The sequence below is a fragment of the Centroberyx gerrardi genome, chromosome 11 (genome assembly GCF_048128805.1).
Source record: "Centroberyx gerrardi isolate f3 chromosome 11, fCenGer3.hap1.cur.20231027, whole genome shotgun sequence".
NCBI lineage: Eukaryota > Metazoa > Chordata > Actinopteri > Beryciformes > Berycidae > Centroberyx > Centroberyx gerrardi.
In genome coordinates, this window is record NC_136007.1 from 9,571,579 (window position 1) to 9,584,674 (window position 13,096).

The 13,096-nt window shown below is 39.5% G+C and overlaps 1 protein-coding gene across 2 annotated transcripts in view; it reads right to left on the reverse strand.

Annotated features, from left to right (window-relative positions):
- The window catches only part of aff4 (AF4/FMR2 family, member 4), a 31,313-nt gene extending 18,217 nt beyond the window's left edge, over positions 1-13,096 (reverse strand). The window contains exons 1-2 of one of the 2 annotated variants that reach the window (XM_071914595.2): positions 12,844-13,096; positions 131-260 (exon numbers count right to left, since the gene is read on the reverse strand). In XM_071914595.2, the coding sequence (XP_071770696.1) occupies positions 131-256 (126 nt within the window). In that variant the 5' untranslated portion in view covers positions 257-260; positions 12,844-13,096. Of the gene's footprint in view, positions 1-130; positions 261-4,754; positions 4,980-12,843 lie in introns of those variants that run through there. The other variant, XM_071914587.2, reaches the window with a different exon arrangement.

Below are 13,096 nucleotides of genomic sequence, written 5' to 3' on the forward strand. Positions count from 1 at the left end.
ATCAATTATTCTGTTGTTGTCTAAATTAACTGATCAGTAATTCCATGAAGCCCATCAAGGAAATGTTAGAGAAATGACAACACAATTCCAAAAACGTAAGAAAAATGTTACGTCAACAAAGCAAACTTACAACTTTGTAGGGTTCAGGAAAGAGAGGGGAATTTGCTGGAAAGGCCTCTCCTCCTCCCTGTTGGATTTCTTGATTTCGCCTTTCTCTTTCTTTCATTCGGAGCACATTCCGGTCCTCACGGTTCATGTTGCTAACAACAGAGAGACATAAGAACAAGTCAACATGGAAATATGAGGAAAGACAATATAGGGAACAGCTTCTTATCTAATGGCTAGAAAACCTGCCAAGGAAAGCTAAAAAAAAAAAAGGGAGCAGTATCTCAAAATGGAGACAGCGTTCATAAAAAAAAACCCACCTTTGACAAGTCTGTAAGTTAAGAATTCAGCTAATACTTCAATCAAAACTATAGGTAAACAAAATGAAAACTAGGCCTTTTGTTTCCTTTCCTGCTGTGATGTACTTCCCTGCTGTGACGTCCCGGTTCTCAAAGGGACACGAAACATGTACTGTATAACAAATTTCCAACTATTCCCAACAGATCATACAGTCTGGTAGGCATCTACTTTCATCTTATGCCTCTCAAATATCTTTCTCAAACAGCTGTGGCTGTGCATGTAACAGAGCCTTCAGGTGCACCGGCCTGTGTGTCCCAGTTCTTGGGGTAAGCCGCCAACAGGACAGTCAACATCATTAGTGAAACCCCATACATCATAAACTGAAGGGATCACAGTGATGACCTGTGGAGAAAGTAGCCTCTAATAGGCTTAGTCTCGTCTAGACACTGTACAGTAGCCTACTTGTGCTGCAAATCATCTCCTTGTGCAGATGGTCCGTGTAAATTTGTTTCCTAATTCCAACTGCTGATGGACAATTTCAGTATTTTCGTAGATGGAGTAGTTTAATTACTACTATTACTACTACTAACTAACGAACTAATCAAACAGGATAGTCTATCTTTTTGTACATATTCGCTATGGCTAGACTGTACATGCATGCTGGACATTCACCAACACCACATGAGGAGGAATGGATATGGAGCTCAATCAGGAATAGCATGAGGGAAGAGTAAACAGAAGGTGTAATTAGGCCTAATTAATAACCTACTGCTATCAAATTGCAGCATGTAGCCACTGAGTCCATAACCACAAAATGGTGACAGGCAGCAGAAGCTGGTAGCTGAACAAACCGCTCAACCCTTAGCGTCTTTTTGAGCACGATGTGAGTGAGTGGCCAAACGGGAAATTAAAAAGCCATTTAAGGCTGTCTTGATTTTAGTAGGGTCCATGTAAGTGGATATGGGGATTCACACCATAAAGCAAACTGTCAGATGCATGAATATGTCATAAAATGGTCTATACTAAATATACAAGTTTGTCACTGTTATTTTAATAGATTGGCCTCTCAAAACAAATGGCATTTGGACAGAAGTATATATGGATGATAAGAACAGCAAGTATGACACACAAAAGTGACTTTTCTCCTTTGTGTAGCTCATTTGTAACCATGCAACTTTGTAACAAGAAACAGCAAATTATCAGTCAGGCGTGACACCTCATAGTTTGTGGTCTGATGTCTTCAGGCACTGCCAATAACACAACAATGATTTTAAGACCGTTGCTGACAGTGTAAGATTATGCAGCACCCACCTGGCCTCCGCCTATACTTTAAACAAAACACTGTGCGCTCTGCAGTGTTCAAACACATTTGAGGCTAAGGACAGGCAACTCAAACTAACCTCGAGACATGAAAAGTAGACAAACTAGACTACATCCTTGACACTATGAGGGTTTCCTGGACAAAAATTTGCACAACTCTGATGTGTGAACTGACAATGATTATCAATCAGCTACCTAAAATATGAGATATTTAGACTTAATCTACGTTAAATTGTTTAATCTAGGCTAAATATTGCTAGCACTGAAGCACAACAGATCCAAGTTTTTTTTACGATTCCTGGCTGGCTATCTGTAGACTCATCAGAAAGTCCAAATAGTAATTTCCCAACAAACCTCTTCACTAGGCCCCTGCCTGTTTTACATCATCAACAATTCCCAGCTATGAGTCATTACTCTAACAGGCAACGTGATTCTACAATCTATAGCTAGGTTCCATTAAACCAAAACCTCAGGAAGCGACCAAGGCCATAACCGCTGTGAGGCATCTGGGACCCGGCATTAACAACACTTTAACAGCGGAGGTGTAAAAGAAGAAAAAAAAAAAAACATTGTTTAGGTTATCAATCATCAAAATATCCATTAACACCTCCCTCCTATCATCTCTGGACTTCCTTTTATTTGACCTTACAGTACAGCTAAGCCCCAAACCTAAGATATATAGTGACAAAAAGTAAACAAGGGAACAGTTGTTCCTAGAGTAAAAAAAAAATACGCCTGCTACAACTGGACTTACCACTGATTACGTTGTACACACACCACAAGTATCTACTACAGCTAACAACATGGAAGATTAACACCAGCTAGTAAATTCTGCCTGTGGTTAGTTATTTTTACTCTACTACTTACTTTGACAAGTACCACCCAACATTTGGAGATCCTATTTCATGCTAAAAATGTGGCCTATAGATAAAAAAAAATAGTTTCATGTCCTGTAAACTAGGCTCACAGAGTAAGACTACCTTTAGATATCCTTAAGCTAGACAAATAATGAAACTAAATGATGATGAAGCAGGGGTTCCTTTAATATGCTAGAACTATTTGTTGATACAAACAAGCCCATTAACAGCAGTCATAGAGTGGGTCTGAATGTGTGAATGGGCCGCAGTTAGCACAGTGTTGAATGATCAAATGCTCTGGGCCCAGACTCCTTTGTAAACACTGCTCCTGCCCATTCAGTCCACTTAATTGACCTGACCTGTTGTGTTTTATTAGTTGAAGAGGGGGTCACACCCTCTCATACTGTAGTACAACATTAAGAAAATCGTCATGCAAACAGTTTCAATTGGATATTATTGGTTTCAACAACACCTGAGCGTATAGTGTTAGTAAACAGACTCTGACTCTGTGTTAACCTTTGCTCACTTTCCAAAATTAGAATCACTTTAATCACCAAGTGCCATGATGAATGTACAGGAATTTATCTTGGCAACATTGGTATATTGGTGTAAATGTAAGGCTAAACTTAGGTTCCCTCTCCTATATAGATTCCCAAACACAGCCTAGTCCTATGTAGAAACAACTGACTTGAAACATGTGCTTTTGGTAAATAAAGTGGTTTTGAATCAATATGGTAATGCACCAAGCACCCAATTGGAAGGGAGAATGGGAAAGACTCGCTCTGAAGACATGGGATTGCATGAATATGTAACAGGCTTCTGAGCCCAACTTGTTTCTAAGTTGGCCTTAGACCAACTTTGAAACTCATAAACTCGGGAGAAAAAAGACAAATCAAAAGCAATCATTAATATTAATATAAAGTTAAAACAGCACCTAAAGTGTTTCTGTAACTTTTTCTCACCCTTATGTCTAAAGAAGACATTTTGTATCAAAAGAGCACTTGACTCTAACACTTTTTGACACTAGAAGCTAAATACCATTACAGCGTCATATCTACCTTCACAGTTGATGGGTCTACCTGTTGCCTAATCCCAAGAATAGAGCTAGAAAATAAAGGTGCTCCAGTACCATTTTCTTGTTGGCCAAATACAACAGAGCATGTGATTTTGAAAACATTTAAATACCAAGTAGGTAACCAACTTTTACTGAGACTGAAATGTGGGGAAAATGTGGGGAATAAAAGTAAAACTTACAACTGAACATTACTGACTAAATAGCTAGCTTTGGCGCTTCACTTACAAAATAGTAGTATTTTAGGAAGGTATTTAAGAAGAACTTTGTTTTTAAATATTGACCGATGAACACCAGAAAACTTTTTTTCCCCCATAATGGATATAATTTTGGTATCTAGGCCTTCAAATAACAATGTAATCAAATGGTATCTCTCCAACTTATTTTGAAATCAGGCTAGCAACTATGTATCTGTAGCCTGGACAAGTAGCTCTGAGCAGCAAGCCTACACTTTGATTTTATTCATTTAAAGTGCCAATGGTACAGACACAAATGATAAACAAGCCTCAATTTGGATTTTTGGCCTAGCTTGGATCCAAGGCCCAATCGCTCTCAAAATCAGAGCAGATCCGTTGCCAACAAGGTAAACAAAGGTGGGCGATACGGATGTTTCAAAATAGGCTCAGCTAGCCTAAGCAAATCCTTTCGTTATACATGGGCCTAAACTGATTGTAATTGTAATGTTACATGACATTCATTATTGTCAATGTGTGGGATGCCCAGCTCAGTTTATAGTAGTGATTGTAACTACAGTCTGCCAGAGACTCAAAAGGTCAAAGTCTGCAGAGTTGAAAAAGCAGAGCAACTCTGTATCCAAATTAATCAGCTGACTTATTTCTCTCTAACTCACAATATAACACACAAGCCACGTCTTCAACATAAGCAAAAAAAAAAAGGAAGAACCGATGGTTATCTGGGCAACATGAATTCAGGACTGTGATTCTGTGGCACAGACATTTCCAACCCCATAACAACAACTGGCTATCAAAAATCATTTTTAGCATGAGAAGTACAACACCACCAACTCTGAATGATTACTGACTACTGCCCAGACACCAAGAGAAAGAACTAAAGCAGCCAACTAGTTGTGCGTTTCTTACCCTGACTGAGAGGCCATGGCCCCAACCACTGAAACATTGGAAGGAGGAGGGAGGGGGGTTCAGAGAATCTCCCGGGGATTCAGAAGTATTCTCGTCATGGCGTGTCAGCCTGTATTAGTACGCCAACCTCCCTCAATGAAGCCAGACCGGTCTTTTTTTCTATATGTGGGTGTCCATCTGGAAGAGTGTGACTATAGTTTCTTTACTCGATTCGAAGGTACAGTGTATTTCCTTGGAGTAGAGACAAATCTGACTTAGGGAGGGGAGGTGACTGCTCGTTCTTGGGAGATACCATGTCGGCAAACAGCGGGGGTAGTCGCAGGCAGGGGGACAATAGGTGAAGTCCAGGGGAGCCGGGCAGCTTTTGTTTCTGTTTGTGTGTGTGTGTGTGTGTGTTTGAGGATAAGTATGTGTGGGGTACAAGCTAGGTGAAAAGAGCGGGGGTGGACAAGTATGTGGGTGAGTGCGTGTGGTGTGTAAATGTCTGAGTGAATGAGAGAGAGAGACGGGACGAGGAGGGTGGAGAGAGGGAGGGAGAGAGAGAGAGAGATTTGGCATGTCTCCTGTCCTCATGAGCGCACAGTGCCAGACAGTCCTGGTGGTGCCTGTCGTCTTTTAACGGTAACAGCACTCTGGGCCAAATCTGATCTTCGGCTATGAGGCAAAATGGCTCAGCAAGGAGCAGAGGAATCTTTTCATTGTAGTTAATTAAGGATATGAATTATCTAAAGGAGGTACTTGCTAAAGCACAATTAACCACAACGTTCATCACTACACTGGAAGCAGGGTGATCATGATGAGTCATTTGTAAAGACTGCTGAAACACTGAAATGCATCGCTAAGTCTAAATTAATTAATCTGGATAATTATATCTTAAACTGTAAAAATGAAGGAGTAAGAAAGAGGCAATGAGAAAGGAGAGAAAACCTGGGAGAAAGGACTAATACTGAGTGAAAAAGCAAATTAAACTGATATATGTGACAGCCCTAAACTGTAAAATCGAAGGAGTAAAAGAGAGGCGGTGAGAAAAGAGACAGCTTGGAAAAGAGAGGACTAACATTTAGCAAATAAACTACTCTGGTCTATGTGACAGCCTTATGGGGAATTAATTTACATGAAAGCCTTATAGGCCAATTAGGGAGAATATCCACAGGGAGGAAAAAAAAAACAAAAAAAAAAAACAATGAGCGGTGAGAGGGAGCAGGAACAAATCTCACCTCTCCCCGAGAATGGAACGGTCCACCTCATTCCATAAAAGGAGATGTTATTTTATACCACGAAGCCTCTCCTCCGTGTGATGTCACTGCCCTCAGGACGGCGCAGCCAACCAGGGCCCGTCTTTCCGTCAACAACCTCCCTCCCCCACTATGCCCCGAGCACAGGGCAAAGCACCAGTGCAGTCCGTTAAAGAGACAGCGCGCAGTTTCCGACAGCACAGGAAGGAACGGGAGAGGGCAGGTTGTAACAAACAGGAGACATTTTCATCAGCTATATATGATGATGACACACGCAGACAATGTGTTATCATCGCACGTCTCCAAGTGGTTTCAAAATGCTGCAGACGAAACCACGTCATTCCTCACTCCGCTGGTTACCTGTTAGGTTTAGGATTGATTTTAAGATTTGATCACTTTTAAAAAGGCAGAGTTAGGTCTGGCTCCAAGCTATATTACACACCTTTTAAACAGCAAAAGAGCTAGTGTGCATCCTTCATAGTGTTTGGCAGGAGCCCTTCTGCTTGATCCAAAGCCTAGGTTTAACACTAAAGGTGACTGAGGGCTTTTGCCATCAGGGCCTTTAGACTTTGGACCGACCTGCCGGAAGAGCTTAGACTAGTATAATCAGTAACATCTTCTAAACCACTTCTGAAAACTTATTTTTATACACTTTCTATTATGCGGTGACTTTTATCCCATATTATATTGTTTTACCTTTTACTTGCTTTAAATTATGACTATGTTTGCTTATATTTGACTGCTAAAGCACTTTGTAAACTCTGCTGTAAAAAAGTGCTATAAAGTGCTACACAAGTACAGATTATTATTATCTGACAAGTCGCCTATGCTTGTTTTGAAGGCTCCACATGTGCATAATATGTCTACTTCTTACATCATGTTTTAATCTTTATGTTCTGCTGTGTGAATAAAAAGCAAGGTGTGATTCAAGGCCTGTTGCAAAGTGAACAAGGGGGACACGATGCTGAAAACAAAGTCGTCACACAGCGGCCCTACGTCTGTACAGAGCCTTTGAAGGGCTGAACAGTTCTGTGATCAATTCCCCAACTTCAACCTCAACACAGATTCTAAAACGCTGCCTTTTCCAATCTCTTCCTCTGTTAAAGTTTATACTGGTTATGTAGTAGTCAATTATTTACACAGCATTCATATATGCCATCTGCTTTTATAAGAAGAAGCAGACTACACTCAGTTGATTTACTCGATAACAAGGCCCATAAAGTTAAAGAAAATGTAACTTCTCATGTAAAAACTCAACACCCAAAAGCTTTTTGATACCATCCGATATGGATTCCAAAAATCTCTGCAGCACCAACAGGTATCGTTTTCCGATACAGAGTCCTAACTATGACAATCGCAATGCAAGGCTCTCAGAAAGCCATCTATAGATCCCAGTCAGCCATCCTGCATTAACCACAGAAATTCAGTCAAGTCCTACCCACAACTCTTACATGGATCCAAGCTAAAATGACAACATGACTTACATTAGCTACAGCAAAAAATCCTCAACCTTGTCTGATGTAACAAGCTAATGTAATGAAGGCTAAATCATCTGATTTACTTTGATACCATATAATCCACTTTTCAATCACTTTTTAAAAACTGTACTATGCCTGAGGATAAGAAGAATGTGCTTTGTGATCTTTCTTTTTAAATTAATGAAGTTTGCCTAATAGGGTATTTGTGAAATGTATTTGAAGAATAAGTTGTAACATGCAGAACGGTCACAATACTGGGTACTGATTGGCAGACAGTGCCACCACCCCTGATTCATTTGATGCAAACCTGCTGACTGGAGGCATTCCAGAGGGTGCGTCAATTCAAATGCTGCAAACCTGCCTGATTTAAGCAGTTGTTTAGGGAGGAGTGCCAATCAAGACCAAGCGCTCTTATGATGTAGACCTAATCAGAAACGCCCAATAAAAACAGATGGATTTTTGAAAATGCTCTCACTTTAAATCAAACCTCTCAAACAAAATCAATCTTTAACAGTTTCTTCAGTAAATATCATTTATAATATAGGTCTTGTCTAAAAGTTATTTTGGTGTATAACAGTTTGCAAAACGTATGGTTTTGACTGTCCTCCGTTTGGTTCATGGTTTGCTGTGGCAGAAAAAACAAATTAAGTCTCATTCACACAACAATCAGGATAATGCATAAACTTTGTTTTCTGTGTGGGTTTTTTTGTCAAAGTATTTAGTCATGGAAGTTTAAGGAAGACAATGACAATGTCAAAGTTTGATCATGTTTTTGGTTAGAAGTCGACAGTTACTGCATCAATAAAACACCATCAATTTTTCCAGGCAGTTTCAGATTAGCTCCAATTAACATACAAATACTGGACTTGGTCTTGATTGGCACCCTTCTCTAAACAACTGCTTACATTCTTCCATTCAGGCAGGTTTGCAGCATTTGAATTGACTCATCGCCTGGAATGCCTCCACTCAGCAGGCGTGCATTATCTGAATCAGGGGAGCTGGTAGCATTTACCAATCAGGGCCCAGTATTGTGACTGTTCTGCATTTAAAATCTAATTAGTCAGATCAATTTAAGAATTAACTTATTAACTACAATTACTTAAAAAAAAAAAAAAAACATCAAGAAGCCCACTTGAAAACAAATAAAATTAAAATTGAGACTGGTAAGAATCCCCTAAAACTTTGAAATGCAAACATAAGTATGCTGTGCAAATGAAAATCATTTCATTAACGACCTGCAGAAAACCTGTTTGCTGAGAGCATTATTTACACTGTTGTACTCAATACACACCAACCTGTGAGACTAAAGCAAAAGTAGATACTAAAAGCTGAAGTATATCCCTAGTCTGCCATGCAGCTCTAGGACTGTGACCTTTATTTTTTGTTGTATGTAGTTCTACAAATCTGAGATGAGCTCTGAAAGCCTTCTCCTCTCCACACACAGTTTTGACACAATAACACAATCTGTAGGGCATTTCTGTTGCCCAATTATTAGTGGAACATAACACACAACCCTCGGGTATCTTGGTAATATTTAAAATACATAAATGTTTAAACTTTGCCACATTGAACCTCTTCAGTTCATTGTGCAAACCAAACCTGACGAACAGAGTATTTCTTTTGCATGTTCCTTTTCAGTCCTATCTGAAATGCGATAACATTTTACTAAACCTTGACAATGCAAAATGTTCAGCAATTTACAACCTTTCCCTAGTCCTTGAGTCAACAAGCTACCCTGAAAGTTGATTTCCTTTCCACGCAGCAGAGTACTATAGTCTATGACGCAACTAGAATTTCAACTCAGATTACCAGGATGTGCATCATTGTTTCTGCATGTACAGCACACTGTGGCTAACTGGGCTTCTACAATCTTTGATAGCTCAGTCATTCTAAAATGGTCATAAATGTTTCGAACAGGAACATTTTAAAGTGAACAACATTAAGTCTTGATAGAACAAAACAAGCCTCACAGGCTGAAATGTGGAACAAAAGAAAAATAATTATCAATCACGTAGCCTAGCTGACCCAGTGGAATATCTTCAATGGCAAAAAGCCCAGCATACATGGAAAAACAATGGACGCCTAGGTAATTTGCAACACATCTTGGCACAGACGTACAGATCTATCTCAAGCTTTGTTTTATTGTGCATCAGGCCGGTATTTAGCCTAAACTGAAATGCTTACTTATATGAAACATTCCACTTACCAGTCTATTACTAGCCCAAACCATTTATTAACTGTTCCTTAGTCAGGGTAATTTTACCTTCTGAAACAACCCAACACCAAACATGACCTAAGCAATTCAAATTGGATGCATCATGCGAATGTATGCCTACACCCATATACAGTCGGAGATTTATCACATGTGATGGCAACAGACAAAGTCAAACACATTATAGGTGGAGTAGCATAGGAATTTTTGTATTGGTACTGCGTGGTATATTTCCACATATCAGTCACAAGGTAACTAGTCACAAAACAGTTGGGGCTGTATTTGACCCTGGAATATCTGCTAGCCTACAAATAGAAACATACGAACCTATAGCTTACTATTCAGGACCTTTAAATAGCCTACACCTCCAGAGGCCAGGCACTTTAGCACTTCATCCACAGCAGCCTTGGCTAAATTTGTAATTCCTGAATAAAGAGACTGACTGATGAAATAATTTAGTTGCATGATTCACTAACTGGGATCTTTGCCGTCTAGTTTCCTAGGCTTTGAACGCCCTGCCTTAGAAGTTTAGGCTGGCAAAATCAGCGTCTTTTAAATCACTTCTTTAAAGGTTTTTATCTGTAGGCTATTATATAATTTGTATTTGCCCATTACTCTTCTGTAACTGTTTAATTTCTGTCTGGCATTTTTACTATTTATGTTATAGATTTATTTGTTATTGCCTGCAAAGCACTTTTAACTGTTCTGAAAAATCCTATGCCAATGAAGTTCACCGTTATTATTATTCATGTATCAGTAGTATTAGTGCTGCTACAGAATATGATTGATGTTATAATTGGACTATTTCAAAAACAATATGATAGAGCAATATCTCACTGTACAGATCTATGCCAGATCTGTTAAACGAAATGGGCCTAATGAGCTTCACCTCACATAGGCGTACACATGAAAGCTCAACTCCAGTCCTAGAGAAACAAAAGCTGAAGAACAGATGCGTGAGGTCAGGACACAGCGAGCAGCATATTTTTCTGCTGTGTGAGCAACAGTACTGAGAGAAAAAAAAAAAAAAGAAAAAAAAACCAAACCGCTGATGTCTGATTAGATTCGAGCTAATTAAACTGGCTGACTCTGGAAGAGCCCTCAAACAACTGGCTCTCAACAAACCCCTCTTTTACGAAAGCAGCAAGATTTGATTATTAACTTAACCTCGCTTATAGGCCTCTGCTGAAGAGACCATTAGCTCTTAGTTGAGAGAACGCGACTGCTAAAAACCAAGGCAGCAGTAAAATATAAAGACCATAAAATATTAAGACCACCTGCTCTTTCCATGAAATAGGCCGACCAGGTGAATGCTATGATTCCTTATTGATTTCACTAATTACATCCAGTTCAAATCATGAAAGGGAGACGATGAAGGGATGAGACAGGATAAAGAGGGACTGTTAAGCCTCGGGATAATTCAGACATGGATTGTGCAATAAGGTTTACAACGCAAATTTACGAGGGCAGTCCTCTTATTTTGTACACGCATCTACTCTTGAACAGCCTGGAACTAGCTATTGCTCAACTCCCAAACATCCAGCCTGCAAAAAACATACTGTACTACCACCTCAACTTACAATGGATCGGTCAAAGCCAAAGAAAATATGCACAGACTCCTCTGTCTGTGTCGCCTCTGACACACATGTCACCACAACATGTCGAGAGATTTGTGTGTGGCCTGTGCTAGGCTATGGAGGAAATGGTTAAACCGGAGCCATTGAGCAAAACCTAAACAGGAAGTGAAGAGGATTTCACAGTGAGCTGCGTCACAAACTCTAGACAGAACAAACCTTGATCTGCCACAAGACAGTCTAAAAGCCCAGGGAGTTTCTTTTCTGTCTCTTGATGGAACATGTAAACAATAACATCGCTATATCCATATGAAAAACCTTTGTCGGTCTAATGTTACTAGACACAGTACCTTAAAACTAATTCCATCATCAGTTCAAACAACCTAAACCTCTATCCACCACCTTACTACAATTGAGTGAGTTCACAGCTACCTGCCATAAATGAGTTCATGACCTTAGGCACTCACGCCCCCCCTTCCTGATGTGTCAAACAAGAAAAACAAGTTTGTTACTCTGTCCGTGTCTCCACAAGCGAACTGTTTTTTCCTAGTAGATATGTACATGTCAGTGAAATTCCTAACTATTATGTGTTACGTTGGACTTATGATACATTTGCAGGCCCTTCCCCCAACAGTGGCATATAAAATGGCTTCCTAGAACAGCATATCAGCTGTCCTTTTGCTAGACACATAAGCTATCATATTTCTTTCCCTTAAAATAGAAGTTTCCTTTAGGCAAAACATTCAGATCCAGATCCAAGCATGATAAACGTAGCGTTGATAATAATCTGATAGAATAAATGCAGTATACAGTGCAAGGATGCTACAGGACAAGAAGCCAAAAGTTTTGTTAGTCATTGCAAAAAACTTGACTATTGTTATGGACCTACATTAAGTTATGCTATTTACGGAGGAAAAAAAATAGTAATACATGCACAGCCATAACTAAGATGCTAGCTGGGTGGTTGTTGTTGGTTTCTGAACTGGATAGCTTTTAGAGTTCGCCTAGAGTTTAATCCATAAAGCATAATTGTATAATACATATCTCTGCGCAGTTTCTGTTTATCAGTCGGAGTTTCCTTGCATAACAAATTTATAGTTTAGTGTCTGTAAGTTAACTTCGAGATACTTGAGTGTGCATCTCAGATAGGACAAAAACATAAGACGTCACGAAATGTAGGCTACAGCAACAAAAATATGACCCAATAACACTAGCTAACATGTTTGCTTTGTTTGAAAACGATAGCAAAAAGGAAACACACATGTATACATAACATTTAGCGTTAATATTGCATTCAGTGTTTGCTGTCATCAGAAACTTAACTCAAAAAGCAACCAGCAAGTTTACCCAGTTAGCATGAAGCTAATACGCTACCTAAAGGGCTAACACTAACCTGCATCTTGGCTTTAGCATAATGTTAACGTTAGCTAGCCAGCTCAGCTAGGTTGTGGCTAGGCTAACGGTTAGCTAGCTTCAAAACCTGGGAAATATTCTGTGAAAAATAAAATTAACATTACTACACAATCTCAGAAAACCACGGGCGTTAGTTGGTTGATAAATAACGTTTCACATAATATCCGACCCCCTTACCTCTCGTCTTCTTTTTAGGCCCAAACCATTCTAGCTATTGGAAAGCTCTTTTCTCTTTGTCTTTTCCACTTCCAGTTAGCTACACGCAAAATGGACTCAGCGAAACGTTATAACAGCTAAAATAGTAAAAGCAAATGGACGGACTTCATCTTCTCTTTCAAATGTAACTGCAAATCGAGTGGAAGACAAAGTAGTATCATTTTGTCTCTCATTCATTTCATTATTCTTCAACAGAAGTGACTGGTAGGTCAGG